General features: G+C 36.0%; 1 protein-coding gene across 1 annotated transcript; it reads left to right on the top strand.

Annotated features, from left to right (window-relative positions):
* The first annotated feature begins 379 nt into the window (after positions 1–379).
* LOC113312870 lies at positions 380–1,006 on the top strand. The gene has a single exon (XM_026561604.1). It carries the CDS (start codon positions 380–382, stop codon positions 1,004–1,006), a length of 627 nt encoding a protein of 208 aa, XP_026417389.1.
* The last annotated feature ends 19,835 nt before the right edge of the window (positions 1,007–20,841 follow it).

Raw genomic sequence — 20,841 nt, forward strand, 5'->3', positions numbered from 1 at the left:
TGAAGAATGTCTTTAAGGAGATATATGTCAATCAAATTGGGGGTTCGTCTTGCCGATGATTCCGATGACGAAGATACAAATCAAAATCTTCTCATGTTATATCAATGTATGCTGCAACATACTCATAATTTGCATCAACTCGTACCAACCCAAGTGACGAAGAGAATAAATTAATAGAAATTGTGTCGAAGCGGATGCAAGATTGATGCAGGATTATTTCAATGATGGTTGCACTTGGGGACCGTCAAAGTTTCATGGCCGTTTAGATATGTATCGACCCATTTTCTTAAAAATTATGCACAAAATATGTGAGGTTGATCCCGACTTTCGACAAAGAAAAGATACTGCAAAAATTCCAGGTCATAGCCCACACATGAAAATGTATGCCGTTATGAAGTGCCTTTGTAAAGGTATCCCACCTGATAGCATTGATGATTATACCCGTATGGCTGCTTCTACTATTTACTATTATATTAAGAAGTTTTGTGATGCAATTATGTTTGGGTTTAATGCGGAATACATGAGACGTCCCACTGTGAATGATATCAAGTGGCTGATGAAGGAAAACGCAGGTAGAGGCTTTCCAGGAATGCTTGGAAGCCTGGACTGTATGCATTGGGGTTGGAGGGTGTGTCCGATGGACGAGGCGGGAACACACACAGGCCAAAAAAGTTATCCCACCTGTGTTCTTGAGGCGGTTGCTTCATACGATAGGTGGTTTTGGCATGGGTACTTTGGAGTGGGTGGATCAAGCAATGATCTTAATGTCTTGAAGTCCTCTAATTTGTTTGATGATAATCTCAATGGTATTGAACCACCTTGTAATTTTACTATCAATGGGAACCAGTACACCCAGGGGTATTATTTAATGGATGAAATTTATAAGAGTTACTATGTGTTAGTCCAAGCTTATGGTGCATCCAGTGGTATTCCAATTCTCGATTTATTTAACAAATATCAAATGGCTAAGAGGAAAGATGTGGAACTAGGGGTGCACAACGGGTAGGGTGGGTAGGATATGACCCATTTCGCCACCCTACCCGCTAACTGGCGGGTAAGAAATTTTTTACCCGCCACCCTACCCGCCATTAAACGGGTAATATCCTACCCGACGCCTCGGGTATAACCGTTTTTTTTTTCAGGACTTTCTGGTCAGCAGTAAATACTTCCAAAAAACAGAAAACAAAGTATATAATCAGCAGGACTTTCTGGTCAGCAGTAAATACAGAAAATACTTCCAAAAAACAAAAGAAATAAATCTTACAACAACATAGCAAATATGATCCAACCTATCTAAATATGTACCCAATGGTACTGCCAATCTAACTAGGGAAAAATGAACAAACAAAAGTCTCCTGCTAGGCACAAAGCCATTTATAGTCTCAAGAAACGAGTAAATCGACGATGAATCCCAGCCCAATTCCATGTTCTTCACGTGACTTTGTTCTTCATATAACAGTATATCACCAAAAGCTCTTCATATTGACCTTCTTCTTCAATCATCATCTACGATGATGGAATAAGTACTAAGATCACCAAATAAATCTGCAGAACATATCAGTTCAATTTAATGGAATCATTTGCAGTTGCATAACAGATAAGTTGTATCAAAAATTCATTTCTTTTCTTTAGAATGATCTTTTATTCTATATGCAAGTATAAACACGTAGAAATACAAAGCATGGAATATCAATATGTACTCTTCAAGTAGACAAAAGACCAAGTATCAATTTTAAACTAATTCCAGATTATAGTCTTGGACAGTTATAAAATGGATACATAATTATGCAAAAAGTGTTTTTGCACTAAAACCTGCTCTTTGGCCATCATCTATATAAAGAAGTATTACATGAAGTACTAAAAGAAAGGTGGAGTACCTCTAATCACTCTGAACTCAGGCAATCAACTGTATGTTTCAAGATATCACTATGCATCTATAATTTTCTACATCTAATGTATCCACTATCTCTGTAGCTTAACAACTATTGAGAATCTCAATGCACTGAGGTAGGTAACATAAGTATAGTGTATTTACATACAATTAATGAGCAGGGAAAGTTGGTTGTGTAGCTAGTAGTATAATGAGTTAGAAGGATCAATAGCAGCAAGTTCCATACCTGACTCTAAGACGTCATCCTCTTTCTCTTCAGCTCCAAGTGTAGATGGATCCATATCAATCGGTGTCCTCAACCAGTTCTGTAGGAGAATCAGTGCTTCCAAAATTCGGGGTCTTAAAGAACTACGGAAATGACCAAGTATTCGCTTTCCAGTACTGAAAGCAGATTCACTTGCAACTGAAGAGACGGGAATAACAAGTATGTCTCTTGCTATAAGTGACAGAATATCAAACCTTGCAGCATTGCTTTTCCACCAAGTCAATATATCAAACTTTGAACCTTCTTTCTTGTCTTTTGTTGGTGAGTAAATTTGTTCCGATAAGTATCTTTCCACCTCTGATTTGTCAAAATCCTCCATTGTAGATAACTGGGTTTTACGTTCTTCTCTATGGGCCTTATATCTTCTCTTTCTATGTAACGTAGAACTAGAACTAGAGCTCTCTTGACTAGGACTACCACCAGTTTCACCTACAGATTCTGACGAGGCTAACACACTTCCTACACCTGCATATTCTGCCTTATAAGCTGTACATAATTCATTAAAATCCTCTTTCGCTTTATCTAACCAATTTTTTTTACCAATCTTTGTTTCATCCAAGGAATATCATGCATAATCAAATCTTCTAGTATTACTTGCAGTCCACGTTATTTTTCTCTTGGATCAAGAAGCACACAAATAAACAATAAAGATTCATGTTTTTATACTCACCCCAATACTTGTTGTATTTAAGTAAAATCAGAGAGAGGATAATAGACGAAGAGATGAATACACTTGGCTCCTGCCTTCTGTAAGCCTCTTTATTATGATTTCAATCTACACATGAATGAAGCTATGTGCAAGCCAGAAAAAAGAGATGAAAAAGAATTATGAGTATGGCGAAAAAAAATTTACCTTTCAGTTCACTGGACAATCATGCGCTTCCACTGCATTTTAGGGCTCATCCACAACAAAGAAGGCCGCTTTACAAACTTTCTACCACAGGTGGATGGAGGCTAACCTCTTTTTATGTTCTGCAAAGGATAAATACAGATATTAAAGCCGGTAATATCCATTAAAAAGTCTAGTAATAATGTTAATGCAAGATGCAAAAGCACCAGAACCACATCATTAATTAAACTAAAGAATTTCATGTCTCAAGGACTGATACCATTACCACCGACTCCAATGGCTTCTTAATTATGGATTAATAGGATTCTCAAGCTACAACACGGAATAAATTGATTTCACAGCAAGGGAACAAGATCTCAACTAAGTCGGATTTGTTGGACTGCTTTGTCCTCACAACTAAGAGTCATAGTCTAAGACATGAAAATTTAAGGATACACAGCTATGAGCTTATAAAACAGATCCTCCACAAGTAAGGTCACACTCAATATTAGGACGAGCTAAGGAACAGGTACTCAACATATAACTTACTTCTGTAGTTTGAAACCGAATATTAGGACGATCTTCTAGTGTATGCCTCAAGTTATTTATGAAAAATATACATAAATTTTAGTAGGTAGTTCGCATATTAAATGCTAACAAATTCTTAATATTGAGCCTGGAGTCCAATGGTTTACATTGTTTGCTTAATATTTAGAAAACTTCGGGTGGGAGGCCAACTGAAGCTAAGTGGACTGTCACAGCATCATACGCACCAACAATTCTAAACTGGCTTGCAAGAGCTGCAAACACCAATTTTGGGCATTATGTCTCTGCAAGCAATGGTTTCAACCACTCACAAATCAACATGTCCGCTTTGCAAGTTACAATTCTAATTCAGCATATGTAGGCAGAAATACATTATTTAAGTGCTTTAAACAAAACCATCTTGAAAGATCTGTGTACATCACGAATTCAGAGTTGTACTGCAGTAGATCATTATTGGAGTAAATAGTGACTAGGTACTTGATATAATCTGCTGTCCATGTTGCATCATTTTCACCCCATGTTTCTCACAATTAAATCTAAACGAATCAATTTCGTATGAATGCGTATAAAGTGCAAAAATATAGACTGGATCTCCAATTTAAGCAATGAGTAATGAGTTGTATATAAGAAAGGGAACAAGATCTCAACTAAGGCATAACAAAACAGTTTATGTTCAACTATACATCAATTTTGTTGATTCCTAAATTTCCATCCAAAAATAGTAACACTATTAGAAAAACCAAATGTAAATTAACTATTCAGTAATAACACACATTTTACTTGAAACTGATCAACCACTAATGCCAATTAGTAATTGATGAAAAAACGTTCCACTTAAAAAGCTAAAATAGAGAACAAACAGAGATGACATGGATCATGGATTGTGTGCTCACATACTTGTATTAGCTAGTGATGAATTGGACCCCAAGACTACATAAATCAATGGAAGAATAATTAAGAAAACAGCCGCACTCATCAATACACCAACTCTCCACTAATAATCCTTGTTTAGATTACCCATAGTCAAAACAATTACAAACTACAAACGACTGAAAATCAGATATATGTTAACGATAAATCTTTACTCATACTCCTTATATAAGTTAAGCTCAAAATTTATTCAGAGAGGAACAATCCAAGCAAATACGTGTACTTGTTAGGCTGCCTACAAACACACTGACTGATTCCAAATACAAATATGTAAATTTTCGTTCAATCCAACAAAATGAGCAACCCCACATACAAATTACTTCAAATACACAAAACCCTCATAGTATTTGGGTAAAAAAATGGAAAAGGAAATATGGGTTTGGTGAATTTTCACCTGAAAATTAGTTTGGATTTCAAATCAGGAATTAATTGAGGAGGAGGAGGAGGAGGAAGAACCACTTATTAAACCCTTCATTAGCTTTGCACACTCAGATTCCTCGTATTCTACAACAAATTCATATCAAACAATGTACATCAATAATCTCAATCAAGATTAGCTATGATTGGAACTATGTCTAATCAATCATATATTGGAACTGTCCTAATCAATTAAGATTACCTAATATCGTATCCTGCAACATGCATGAAATCGTAAAACCCTATGATTTTTCAATCAATTTAACACAAAAAAAAAAATTGAAACAAAATCAACTTTGAAGTTAGATCTTACCTTGAATCAACCGATTAAAGGGTTCTAAACGAGATCCGTTAACAGCTTTGAATATGATATGTAACTTGAGAGGTGTGAGAGGTACTGGTAAATCAGATGTAGTTGCAGGAAATCCTACATTACACCCCTCACATGATTTCATTATTAATCAACTCATTTTTAGGTTTACACTCTTAATTTTATTAATCAATCTATGAATGTTCTTACAAGAAAAGATAAAGAAATCAAGAATCACCTCTGCTCTAGACTTTCTCTCTCCTATTTACTTGTTTCTTACTCAAAAAAGATCTCTCTCTTTTCTTTACAACTTGAACGACTATTTATAGGGAAATACATAGTGGATGACAGCTAATCTGTCCTTTATTTTCGGGTATAATCTGCGACATTCTCGCAACCTTACAAATATTAATTTCGCAATCTCTCTAATTTTCGCAGGACTATCACATCTTTCTCGTGACCTTAGCTGACGTCATTTATTATATTCTTCCTGAAATTGTTCTGCGACGCTGTTGTATTGTGTTGTTGATAATTTCGCTGAAATATTGTCGTTGCGAGATTCTGATCCTACATCTTGCCTCTTCTCATAACTTCTCTGTAAAGTAGAGAATGATGTGAGAAATGCCGCAGCTGTTCATCTTTTCATATTCTGCATTTATCACATGTATTCTTTCTTCCATTTGTTTCTTGACACGTCTTCTGTAACCGCTGTTTTTCAACCGCTCACGTCTTTTCGTCTTAATGGTGTTTATTTCTTCGAGTAAAAAAATGTCCTTTATATACTCTTCTTACTCTTCTTTCCACTTTCTTTTTACTTTCTATTCTATTTTTATTCTCTCATCTCTGCAACTCTGTTATTCTTCTGCAAGTTCTGCTGCTGTAATTTTTTCCCCCTTCAATCCTCTTACTTTTTATTCATTCCCATACTCTATATTCAAATATGGCTCCAAGTGGTCATAGACATGAGAAGAATTTAAAAGATGTCCAAAAAGATCTTGCTGATAAAGGTTTCACACTCTCCACCAATCCTGGTGAAAATGCCAAATCAATTCTTTCTGTCAAACTTTTCTCTGATCAGTATTGTGATGATCAATCAATCATAATTTCGCTAGGTCAGATTCTCGCAGGTCTCCTTATTCCTCTTTATAGCCCAGATCTTCCTTTATTTTATGAAATTCTCGCTCACTCGGGATTTTCGCGAGCTTTCTTCCAACTGAGTGGGGACTGCATCCGTCTGATGCTAGAGTTCGCTAACCGTGGTGCTGGTAGAGGATCTCTGTACTCCAAAGAACTTAGGGATCCTAAATTCGCAAACCTAGAGATAATTGCTGAGAAATACACAGTAGTGAGTTTCTTTGAGAACTATGAACTTATCTCCATGAAGAGAGAGAATACTCGTTGGGGTATTCGCTTAAAAAGGAAAGATAGCATTGATGAAGCCAAAATTCTCATGCAAGATATTGACTGGCATTCTGGTAAAAACACAACTCCTCTCCAATCCAAAGATGATAAATGGTGTGTTTTTCCTTTAATGCTAAAAGGACCCTACATTGCTGGGTCAAATGTTCTTCCTGCGAATCTCGCTGCTTATCAACCTTGGGTTTTCTCTTGGCCCCAGAAGGAGAAAGAGGTATGTTTCTTCCCATTTAACTCACTTTATATTTCTTTATTGATTTTTATTATTCTGTTCGCTAACTCTTGCGACATTCCGCAGATCCAAACATTGAAAGATAGTTATAACAGGACTGGGAAAGCTAGTACTCTGTTAACTCTTCGCTCATACACAGAGGAGGTAAGAAATTTTCATCAATTTTATCTTATGATTTTAAACAGTATATTGTTGCTTCCATTTCTTATTTCTATCTGTGTGTGAAGATTATTGTTGAAGTAGAAGAACCTGTCAATGTTGCGAAGACTGGTGATAAAGGTAAAGGTGCTCTTCGCAGGGAAAAATCAATTAGTCCTCCTTCAAAGAAAAGGAAAGTTCGTTCTTCTTCTCCTTCAAATATTCCTCCTCACGAAAATTCTGAAAGTGACAAGGGTGATGAGGACAATGATGATCTTGCCGCAAGTGAAGATTCTCCACCTGAATCTTCTATGGCTAAGCTCTCTGGCCTCTTTTCTGATTCTCTACAAGGAATGGGAGATAGCCAATTCGCAAATATCTGCAAATATCTCGCTACCTTATGCGATGTCCCTTTACTGGATGGTGATAACTCTATTCGTGGAGTTTCTAGATCAGTGACTCCCGACTTCTTGCATTCTCTCAATAGTCTGGTATACTTTTATCCTTTTACTTCTTCATTGTCATAACTCAAAATTTCTTTCTATATTAATATATTTTTTATATTTTCTCGCAGGCTGGAAAAGTTTCTTTTGTTGTTGCCTCAGATCTAGAGAAAAGACGCGAAAATCTTGAAAAGAAGAATATTCAATTTCGCACAAAGAATGAAGAATTTGAAGCTGAAGTTAAAAGTCTTCGCGAGAAAAATAGACAATTAGAAATTGATTCTTCTTTGTATAAGAACAAAATCTCTAGTCTTCAGCAAGCTAATAATCAGCTTTACGGTATGTTACTTTTCTCTTTTCCCTTTATTCATTCATCCTGTTGTTTTATCTTATTTAAATGATCCTTTTTGCAGACATTTATGGTCTTTCTGATGAAGCTACCCTTCTTCGTTCATTTCCTAATGCCTTATATAATGATACCCTTCTTGAGCGTCTTAACAATTCCTTAAATAGCTTCTCAAATGATAGAATTTCGTCTCTTTCTCTAAATGAGCTTAGATCTAAATTTCTCCTCTTAGAAATTGACCATAGATCTAGTTTAGGCTTAGCCAACCGATTTAAGCGTCTTCTTATTGATTTTAAAGAGAAAACCAATGTTAAGAACCAAAATTAGCGGTCTCATAGATGATAAGGATCGCATCTCTGATCAAGGTGCCAAGGCTTTGGCGAAATTCCAAGAGGCTCTTCTTGAAGTTCAACTTGAACGAGATGAAGCTAACCGCAAGAACATCGAACTCTGCGAAAGGGAAAATCAAATTCGTTCTCGTCTTCTTATAAGTAGTGAGGATGAATTTGTTTGGGCTGCGAAAATCTTAGATGATGCTAGAAAAGATTTAGGTGTAAATGTTAGTCTCCAAGTTGAGCATACAGCCTTGATTAGAGATATGATTTCTGACAGAGAAGGTTACTAACTGCTCTTCTTTACTAATCTTTTGCTTCTTATGAATTTTCATCAAGTTAATAATTGATTGTCTTTTGCTCGCAGATTCTGAAAATAGATATCGTGAAAAGATTGAAGAACTCGAAGCTGAAAAGGAGGAACTCGCAAAGAATCTTTCTTCTCGCAACGACAAGTATTCTAGATTAAAGAATCAAATCAAGATCACTGTTGCGAATTTTAAGAATGATGCTATGCATTTTCGCAATCAAACTATCCAAATGGTTTGTGACGATCATAATATCCCACATTCTGATTATCCTTGTCTCTTGGAAGAAATCCCACAGAATACTCCCAGTTTGATTATCTCTGATAGCGAAGCTGACGATGAAGAATCTGATAGTGATGGAAGGTTCTGATGGTGATGAAGATTCTGACGCAGACGAAGAAGGGAACAAGTCTGATGAAGATAATGAAGGATAACTAAGAAGTAGTCTTTATTTCTTTCTTTGATTCTTTGTAATACTTGTACATTTATTCTTCTTTCTGTATATTTGTGTTTCTTTCATTTTGACCTGCATTCATTAAAACAATTCTTCTTTGCAATACATTAATCAATATAATCATTAATTCTTGAATCTTTGAGTAAATCTATCATATGGAGACAAATAACATTTTCTAATTTCATACATTCCCATACTTGCCTCTGTTATTTGAATCCAAATGAGAGATTTCATAAAAATTTCTTATTTTATGTCTCAATTTCGCGGTTAATTATGTATAACTTCGCAATCTTATGCGAAGTGAATTTTGATTCTTTTCAAAATCTCATTCCTGTGTGGTCTTATTTTTCCTTCCTAATTAAAGGTCTTATTATGCCACCTCTTGTCATTGCGACAAAATCGCAGGACGTCCTTGCACTTTCATGCAAAAACCCATTGATCTTGCCTTAACTTTTTCTTTTGTATTATGGCCTCTTAAGGAATGTTGCGACAATATGACAGGCCTAAATATTCTTGCGAAAATGAAGCCCCATGACATTGCCGTCTTGCGAAGAAATCGCAGGACGTCTTCGCACTTTCATGCGAAAACCCATTGATCTCGTCTTATCATTTTCTTTTGTATTATTGCCTCTTCAGGATTGTTGCACAAATATGACAAGCCTTAATATCCTTGCGAATAAAAAGCCTCATGACATTTGCGTCTTAAGACACTTATCAGCTCCCTAATGGAGGGTGCCGCCCTTATCCCCCCCTGGTTTCCCCTTCAAGGAGGCGTACTTCTACCATACAAGGTTAGCTCCTCTCATCCAGTCTTAACAACAACCAGTTGTTTTCGCAACCTCTTATCCCTTTTACCTATAGGGCTTATGGTTACGAGACTGCACCCTAAGTGGGGTTTTCTTCAGGCCGAGTGCAGTATAAGCCAAGACTTGTCAAGAATGGCAAAGTACACTTCAAACGTCCCTGGCACTCTTGACTCAACCGTGTACCTCGGCGCCTTGATCAGATCTGCACTCCTTGGGAGAGTCCTTATTACCTTAGTCGCCCAACTTAAGTCATATGCTTAAGCTGATAATCCAAGGTGCCTCTCCCGGATGGGATTTATTGACCCCAAATCTCCATGACTCAGGTTCCGGTGGCGGTGTAGCCTTTCCCTGAGTCATGCAACAGGTACACCTTATATGACGTACTTTAGGTCTTACATTTGCCTCTTGCGAAACTGCATTCACGAACTAGGGTGTACGCCATAAAGGTTTGCCCCTTTCTTTTTTGTCATTTTTCTCTGATTGTCTTCTGTAAAATTCATGATCTCTGCGAGGGTCTCACAAATCATCATATTGTATCTGAATTTCGCAATCTCAATTTTGCCATTCAATCAAATGTTTTTTGAGAATTTTACTTATTGCGAGAGTATCGCAACAACTTAATCATTCATACATTTCTTGTTTTTATTACCTTTGTCATCCAATGCTTTTTCATTATTTTCTGTTACTGCTTCCTTGGTAGTGGTATGTTCATCATTTTTATTCTGAGCTAGCATTAGTTTCGCAACATCTCTTCTCCTTTACTTTCGATTGCATCCACCATCAACCTATCACTTCTTTGTGTATCCTTGATTTTGTTTCGCCATTTTTCCTTCTTGTTTGCTCTTCCTTCGCAAGATTCTATCTCAGTTTCGTAACACCTCTTTCCTTCAACCCAATCTCCCTTTATGATTCCTACACCACTGGGGTGAGGGAATTTGATGCACTGGTGGAAAGTTGAAGCTACACCTAGAATCCCATGTAGCCAAGGTAGACCAATTAACGCATTGTAGGGTGATTCTACATCAACGACACAGAATAAGATTTCGGAAGATATTCCTTTCAATGGAATTCACATAGTAACTTCCCCTTTAGGCTTGTTAGCAGTACCCATATCTTATATGTTGATGGTATAAGATCATCATCTCTTCCACCCATGGTTTTATAAGTATGATAAAATAAAATATTCACAGAGCTTCCAGTATCGATTAGAATTCTATTAATTGCCCGTGAATCTTCAGCTTCATCATCCTCATCTTCTTTCGGGTTTGGATTAATTTCTAATTTTACTACCAATGGATTGTCATGCACCTCTTCTCCTTCCGGAATTTCTTCTGCGGTAAAAGAAATGATTTGTTTCTGCCATTCCTCTAGTGGCGAGATTTTCGCAATATTCATAATTTCTCTTCCATCATTATCTCTTGAGAACACTCTACTCAAAACATTATCATGAAAATCTTCAATTGTCTTATATGAATGTACGATAGAGTGACAAAATAAATTTTTTGCTTTTGCACCAACTTCTATGAAGAATGTTTCCTTCTTTTTCATCGTATTCACTTTGTGATGCTCTGGTGGTGGTGGCAGTGGTTGAGATTGTGGATGCCCTACCAGAAAGTCGTTTAGTTTTCTTTGATCTATCATTCTCAAAATAACTCTTTTTACATTTCTGCAATCATTTGTTGTATTCCATGAAAATGATGATAAAAATAAAACTCATGGCTTCTGTGGTTTGGAGGTGGTTCCGTTCCCATGTTCCATGGTGTTGGTATATTTTCCATCAAGATTATAGCTTCTCATATCTTCTCCACACTTGCATTTAGAGGTGGCATCTTGATTTCTTCCCATATTACTTTGTGACCTCCTTGTCCTCTATTATAGTTTTGTCTTTGACCTCCATAAGTTTCTTGTGGTTGATCGAGTCTTTGAATCTTGTTATTTCCACCACGATTGTAGAAATTTCTTTCTCTTTCATACTCTTCTTGATCTCGGCTTCCCATAGCCACCAGTTTCTGTTGATTGTTACTCGTCACCTTCTCTTGTTGTACTTGCGAAGTATTCGCTACTATGTTTATTAGCTTGGGTAATAAGCTTGCATTCGCTGTTTGTGAGCTGGTGTTCACAACTGGATATGATTCCATTTCATTTTGCCTTTCCTCTAGAGCAATGTATTCTTCTTGAAGTTCTCGCAATTTAGTCATCGTGATCGTATTCTTGACTCTGAAAATTTGGACATACAATAGGTTTGTTGCAAACGTAGCATTGATAAATGATAATATAAGATATCTCTCATCTACACGACCAGCCATTTCGCTACACATAGTTCTCCATCTTTTAGTCAGGTGCTTCAAACTTTCGCCAATCCTTTGTTTTAATCCAAACACATCTTTTATACCAGGTCGCGAGGAATTATTACTTATATATTCCCCCAAGAATGTAGTCTGCAAATGATTGAAGGATGTTATTGTGTTCTTTGGTATACCTTCAAACCATTTTAACGCCTCTCCTGTTAAGCTGGATGCGAAATATTTGCATAATATGGCATCATGATTTTCCCATTGTAACATGCACCTCACATAGGCTTTAATGTGTTGAATCGCACAAGTTGTTCCATCAAAAATGCTGGTTAATGCGGGCAAATTGCATTTCGGTGGTATTCCTCCTAATTGTACTTCCCTTGTAAATTGAGTTTTCGCAGCTTCTTCTATTGCTTCATCCAATTGTCTTCTGCCTACTTCTCCTCTATTATTTAGCATTCCTCTCATTTCTTCTAATTCTTTCAAGATTTGTTTATTTACACCTGAATCTTGATCCATTGGACTTTTTAATTTCGCCTCTCTTCTTCTGCGTTCATACCTATCTTCTCTCGCGAAATTTTGCATTTCTTCTTCATTATCCTCATCTCGTCTTCTTCTGCGATTCTCTTCCTCATCTCTATCTTGAATTCGCATATGATGATGCCTTTCGTTTTCCCCTTCATGATTTTTAATTTCTTATCAATTCCATTCGCTGTCTTTCAGCCATCCTCTGTACTCTATCATACTCCTCATTGAGATTACCGTTATTCCGGTTTTGTGTACGCCTTCTTCCTCGATTATCGTGATTGTTCTGGCGAATTGTCTCCTGAAGCTCTTGTTCTTCCATTTCCGCACTCAATCTTTCACGTTCGCAGATTAAACGTGCTTGTTCAGCATAATGTCTTTCAATTTCTTGTTCAATTGTCTGTTGATTTCTTTGATTTTCTCTTTCATATAAAATTCTTCTTCCTTCCTCCCGATTTCCTTTGCCATCTTGGTCATTTCGTCCCTGATGTTGTCCGTTCTCTTGATTTCCACCATTTTGCCCATCATCAAAAGTTTCATTTTGTGGAACGTAACGATCATCAACTCTTTCTCTATTTTCACGATATTCTTCATTAGGATTTGATATTTCTTCTTGAATATTGTTTCCAGCATTGATTGTGGGTGAGTTTCGCCTCATTTCTCTTCTAGTCGATCTTGAATGTGATTTTGTAATACTTCTCGATCTTTTATTATGTAGTCTTATATTCTCCATCTTTAATTCGTGATTTTGCCTTGTTAGATTTGCACGTTCTTCTGCCTCAGCTATTATTTCTTCATGTATTCTTCGTCTCAACGTTTCTAACGCTCTAATTTCCTCATCTCCATGAATTATTCCTTCATCTTCTTCTTGATTTCTCTCTTCCTGTCTATAATTTCTGTTTTGTTGCTCTTCTTCTACTTCTTCTGCCGAATTTGATTGCCAAGTGTGTATACTCACCCTATCATAATCTGTATTCCTCCCTTGAACTAGTGTTTGTTGAATTGGTGGTTGAATTTGATTTTCTCTATTACTTCTCATTCTAGTAGATTCTCCCATTTCACTTCTTTCTCTCCCAGCAATTCTCTTGATTCTTCTAACAGTAGTCGGTTGTTCGGATGTATTTCTTCTTCTTGCCATTTCTTCAATGTTAACAATATTGCAAGAAATTATGGAAAATTCTTAATCAATCACTCTAAATTTTCACAAATCTCAATATTTTTAGCTTTTTCTAGAATAATCTTCAATAAGTTCCCTGTTTCTAGCGCCATTATGTAGTTGCAGGAAATCCTACACTACACCCCTCACATGATTTCATTATTAATCAACTCATTTTTAGGTTGACATTCTTAATTTTATTGATCAATCTATGAATGTTCTTACAAGGAAAGATAAAGAAATCAAGAATCACCTTTGCTCTAGACTTTCTCTCTCCTATTTACTTGTTTCTTACTCAAAAAAGATCTCTCTCTTTTCTTTACAACTTGAACGACTATTTATAGGGAAATACATAGTGGATGACAACTAATTTGTCCTTTATTTTCGGGTATAATCTGCGACATTCTCACAACCTTACAAATATTAATTTCGCAAGCTCTCTAATTTTCGCAGGACTATCACATCTTTCTCGTGACCTTAGCTGACGTCATTTATTATATTCTTCCTGAAATTGTTCTGCGATGCTGTTGTATTGTGTTATTGATAATTTCGCTGAAATATTGTCGTTGCGAGATTCTGATCCTACATCAGATAAAGAAGGGTTTTATGCTTCTGCGTTATGGCTTCATAAGAATCATCCTAAAACCCTAGCTATTAATCTCAAAGCCATGGATGATTTCGGGTACTTCAAAGATTTATCTGAGAATTATTGAAGAAATGGTTGAAGGAGAAAACGATGTGGAAGAAAACGAGAATTGTTTACTTCTGTGTTACTGATTTAGATGGATTTGACAAAAGAAATGGAGTTCACATTTTACCCCTTGTTTGTTTTAAAATAACGGATCAATGGGCACGAGACAAAAGAAAGGACAGGGATTATTTGGTCTTTTACATATATGAGGCGGGTAAGCGAGTAGGGTAGGATAATCTAGGGTTTTATCCGTCACCCTACCTATTTGACGGCGGATAAAATAATATTTATCCGTCACCCCACCCTTCAATAGTGGGTAGGATAGGATACGGGTAAAAATTCTGGCGGGTAGGATAGGGTGGCGGGTAAGGGTAGGATATGTGCACCCCTATGTGGAACGGGCATTTAGGACCCTGCAAAGTAAATTTAGGATCCTTTACCACAGATGTAACTACTGGGAAAAGCAAGATATGAAATCGATCATGAGAACCTGCTTGATATTGCATAATATCGTTGTAGAGGATGAACATCGTGACCCGGAGTGGAAATATGTGCCATACCCACCTCATGCACCTATAGTCGGATATTTGAGGCAGACAAGCGAGTCATTACAAAACCCAGTTCTTCAGGAGAGACTTCGTACGGATCTTGCAACTCATATATGGGAACGACAAGGTCAAGGTCTAAGGGATGGTGAAATGCCTGGAGATGCGATAGACAACGAGCTGGATTCGGGAGAAGACACGGACGAGGTTGATGTTGATCAGGACCATTACGACCCAGGACAAGTTTTTTTGGGATCCGATTCAGAATGATTTTATTATATGTTTTTGGGTTCCGATTCAGAATGATTTTATTATATGTTTTTTAATTTATGTGAGCGATGAGATATGGTTACTACAAATTCAAATTTAAATTAAGAAAAACATTAAATTTGCAGAAAAATATTAAAAACATTACATTTGGAGGTACTAAGAAAAACATTACATTTGCAGGAAAAAAGAAAATACATTACATTTGTTAAATAACACAACATAAAAACACACAACAATAAGATAACCTATAAAATAAGCATACTATATTCTCTAAATAACTTGGTAGATTATAAGATATGTTCTGGATTGATATGCAAATGCACTCCAAATATATCATTAACGCTTGAGTGACGAAATGTTCCCCTTCCTTGCTCAGTAAACTTAATTCTGGCTAAAATTACGTCATTATCTGCTTCGCGTAGACAATTCCTTAAGGAAAGCTAGGCGACACCGAAGAGCATTCATGGATCTTTGGGTCACACCCCCTCCTGAATGAAACTCGACCGATATATCATTCCAAAAAGTTTCAGCTGCCATATCCAAAAAATCTGGTCGATCTACTACAGTGCAAAAGCTTCTCAAAAGTTTAATATCTTCTTGTTCACAAAAATTAACCATTATTTTTTCTACAAAGTAATAGAAATTTATAAAATGTAAACCAAGAAATTTGATAAATCGAACTTTAAAACTTGAGTGGTGAAATTTGTTGTTTTATATTTGATGGTAGTGAAGTAAAACTGAGCTTCTGATATATATACATGGGGTGAAATTTGAACGTTTGAGAAAAACCGTTAATTGTTAGTTGTTCTTCCAGGTAACCGTTAGATTAAAAAGACCGTTGATGATCTAACGACAACCAAAGTAAAACGGCTAACAATCAACCGTTTAAACGGTTGACTGTTATCCGTTATATTTCTTGTTCATTAGATCTTCAACGACTTGCATCATCCTGCGGACAAAAATCAAAAACGGCTAATCATATGTCGTTTTAGTCCAACGGTTATTTTTTAAAAACGCCTTATATATATGTGATTTTTGATAACAAAAAATTCACACCAATCCAAATCTAGCCATCATATTACTGCACTCACCTGAAAATCACTTCAAAAACTTATATCTCTTTGCAATTATTTTATATTTTGGTTAGATTTATTGTACGTGTTCCAAAACATAATGATTAATTTTACACGAACAGAAGATTTGGCAATTGTAAAGGCTTATGTTATGTTTGCAACGGATTCAATAGTCGGGAGGTATAAAGGTTCATAAACTTTCCGGGATAAAATCGAACCGGAATACCACCGTACTTTTGGCACTCGTACAAACCGGATTCGGAAAGCGCTTCAGAACAGAATGAGTGCCCTCAAATCAGATTGCAGAAGATTTGTTGCAATAGTGGCAGCTTTTCTCAGGAACCCGCCTAGTGGATGGACTGATGAACAAATAGTAAGTTTCCTCATACAAACAAGGTTATTAATTTTAATTTCATTTCATATGATAATATTAATTAACTGATTTACTTCATTGACACTTTCCCAATATATGGCTGCAGTACATAGAATCAAGAATGAAGTTTGTTGAAGGAAGGGGGGGGGGGGGAATCTTGGAAACATGACGCGGTTTTTGCAGTTTTGAGGCAGCATGTTGAAGGTTGTGACCCGGAGAATTTAAGGTCCCATCATGGTGAACCTAGTCAGTCCACCCCAATTCCTATGGTTGTTTCAGAAAGTGAAAATGGTGATGCCACAGATACAACAACGGAAACCCAAACACAAACACGTTTTTTTTGCAAAAAATAAAGCCAGAGGACTTAGCAGAGATAAGGTTAAGATGGAAAATTCTATGGCTAAAGTTGCAGATTGAGGCTGGAACAACATGATTAATTATTTTGAGAAGAAGGATGCAGTCAAACATGAAGAAAAATTAGCTGAAAATGAGTTAATGCGCCAGGTAGTTGAAAATGGGACAAGGGATACCTTGGCTAGAGAGAAAAAAGCCCACAACGAAGAAATGTCCATTAGGCATAAAGATATGGAAATATTATTAACGGATGTGGAATTCCTGCCTGAATGGAAGAAGTATGCAGTAAGAAAGATGCAGGAGGAAATATGTACCCGGTTGGGATACGATCCTCGTAATTAGTTATTTAATTTAGTTGCTTAATATGGTTAGTTGGTTTTCTTGGTTATTAGTAGTATTGTTTAATGGTTCATTAGTTGTCTCGGTTATTAGTTAATTAGTAGTGTTGTTAATTAGTTGTGATTTTAATTTCGAGATGCTTTTATTTAATTAGAGTGTTTGTTAACTTTAGTCCTATTGTATTCATTTGATTTTTGAATTTAAGACTATTCTGCTTATTAAAAAACATGTTCGCACTGATATATTCATTCAAGATTATAACAAGGTACAACATCTTTCAGTTGCTCATACAATGTATCAAATTTAAAAGGTTTCTTCTTGTCTTCACGGTACTCGATCCGAGCTTTCATTTTCTGAAAAAGAAAAAGAAAACATTAACATGATAACTTAACATAAAACATTTGACATTAGAGTACATAGTTAATCAACTTATTAACTAGTTTTTATTATATCCTTACTCGAACTTCGTATGACAATGATGCATGCTTCAAGTTGATATCAAACATAATAGTAACAAAGGGTTGGATTTCAGTATTAATTAGGTTGAATCTGTTTGTTACTAACTTCTTTGTTCTTCTGTTGTCGTTTCCGGTAATATCTTCAAAATTTTGGAAAACGCGGTTCCAAAATTCGGTTGATTCGGTTACTTCTCCTGGGATTGTGGCTCGATTAGTTTCTAAAATCCATGCTTCCACAACACCGACATCTTCTTCAGTGCTAAACCTCATCATGAATATTTTGTTACAAAACTTACTAGAATATTTTCTTACAAAACTTATATTTGGAGTGAGGGTATGGTATTTGTGATTCAATTTAGGGGATTTTATAGAAAAGTATAAAATGTTACCGTACTATTTGTGACCTGATGAGTCTTAAGACAAGTACGTGTATTTTTTTGGAAAAGTAGTCGACCAAATAGGTTACGACAAAACATACTGAAGATTCAAAAAATCCAAATACAATATGACGATGCTCAAGTTGCACTTGACTAGAACACTAGATGGACACATATAAAAGTGAATGAAAATAAAATCAAGAACAGATAAGTCGAAATAATTGATGTGAGTTGATATGTCGACAGATGAAAATTACATTGATACGTCAACTCAATTTCCAAATTTTTAATAAATTAATGAGTGAACCCACGAAACCGACAACTGGTGATAAGAAAACTCACTTACAGATTCGCAAATAGTGTTATAAATTTATGAGTGATATGACTAAACCGACAAGTGGTGATAAGAAAACTCCACCCGACATAAATACATCAGTAAACAAAGTGACCACACTAGTCCACAATAACAGTAGTAATATTTGAAAATTGAGATACCAGAAAGACAGGCAATGTACTATAAATAATGTTTCTCTATACCATAACAACACAACCAAATTATCAACATCTTATTTAATTCTAGATATATCTTCTCTTCAATTTTCAGCACCTCCTTTTATTATTTTAGTAGTCATGGTCGTAAGATTCACCCCTCTTGAAGATGCAGCTATCATCCAGTCTTGGATTAATGTCTTTGTTGTTGAAGGAGAAACAAGAAATATTGTTTCAGGGGTCAATTTATGGGAGCTTGTGGTTCTACATTTGACGGTTAGGAACGGAAACCCACACCAGAGAACATCTAAAGTTTAACAAAATCAGGTTCCAAATATTAATAGAAAGATTAAGCTGTACCTAAGTTTTTTGGTTCCACTTTTAAGAAACATGCCTTCTGGATGGACAATGAACGAATGTGTAAGTGTACTAATCTTGGACTAACATCTTAAATTTTCATAACATATTTTTAATAACACAATTTTAATATTTGGTTGTATAATATAGGAACTTCATTCTAAACATAAATACGAAGATGCAACCGGTAAAGCATTCCAATTATACGAATGTTATTTACTCCTGAAGCAAAGGTTGCCTGAAGAATACGATCCCGATATATTATGCCATGAAGAGGGTGAAGATGATGACGAATATTAGTTCGGCCGCGCCAACACTATGAATTTTGTGGGTACATCTATAGCAAACCCTCTCGAGACTAAAATCGGCCGTTAGGGATGCCTAACGGTTTAAAGGGTTGCTGCACCGACTAAGTGCAGTCGCGATGCCTGCGACAGTGAGTTAGGTTTAATTTCCAGTAATTTTCATTTCATGTACTACATAGTTTAAGTACCCAAATAAAATAAGATTGTTTACACATCTTTGTCACTTATAGTTACATATTCTACAAACTAAATACGACTTAGTGAAAAAGCGGGGGTACAACAACCACACCCAACAATTCGATTAACAATCTTTATGGACAAACTCCAATATACTTTCTAGAGAATCAACTATACAGTCAGACTCAATCTAGATAAAAGTATATCAAAGAGTTTATATCTCAATCTCTCGATTTTATCTTTACTCAAGCAAATAGAAATCTGCGAGTCTTTATCAAAGACCAATATTCAAGTGTCAATCAATTTAAATCAACAACCAAAAGGTCGGATATTCTAATTGATTGAACAACGCACAACCTGTGATATTTCAATTATATAAACAAATATAATGCGGAATAGAAATAACAAAGACACCAGAATTATATTAACGAGGAAACCGCAAATACAGAAAAAACCCCGGGACCTAGTCCAGATTGAACACACATTGTATTAAGCCACTACAGACACTAGCCTACTCCAAATTAACTTCGGTCTGGACTGTAGTTGAACCCCAATCAAGTTCACATTGATCCAAGGTACAATTATGCTCCTACGCCTCTGATCCCAGCAAGATGCTACGTATTTGATTCCCTTAGCTGATCTCACCAACAACTAAGAGTAGCTACGACCCAAAGTCGAAGACTTTAATAAACAAATTTGTATCACACATAAAAGTCTACTGTAATAGATAAATCCGTCTCCCACGAATATACCTACGAGTTTTGTTTCGTCTTTTGATAAATCAAGGTGAACATGAACCAACCAATAAACCGGTCTTATATTCCCGAAGAATAGACTAGTATTATTAATAACCTCACAATAATCTTAATCGACGCAGGATATTGTGGAATCACAAACGATGAGACGAAGTGTTTGTGATTACTTTTCTATCTTGCCTATCGGAGATATAAAATCTCAAGCCAATTATTTCAATTGTACTCGTACGATAGAAACATCAAGATCATATCACACAACTACAAGAAAAGTAGTATCGGTCTGGCTTCACAATCCCAATGAAGTCTTTAAGTCATTAACCTGGTTTAGAAGAAGAAACCAAAGGTTAAAGGAGAATCGACTCTAGCTATGCAACTAGTATCACACGTAAGGTGTGGGGATTAGGTTTCCCAGTTGCTAGAGTTCTCCCTTATATAGTTTTCAAATCAGGGTTTGCAATCATTGTTAGCTTGGTAGCAAAGCATTCAATATTCACCGTTAGATGAAAACCTGATTAGATTCAAGCTAATATTTCTCAACCGTTGGATCGAAAACTTAGCTTGTTACACACAAATGAAATGTCCAATTTTGGGTTTACGAACCGTTCCCAAACATTAACATTTGTTGGTCCAACAATAGTTA

Source organism: Papaver somniferum, chromosome 9 (genome assembly GCF_003573695.1).
Source record: "Papaver somniferum cultivar HN1 chromosome 9, ASM357369v1, whole genome shotgun sequence".
NCBI lineage: Eukaryota > Viridiplantae > Streptophyta > Magnoliopsida > Ranunculales > Papaveraceae > Papaver > Papaver somniferum.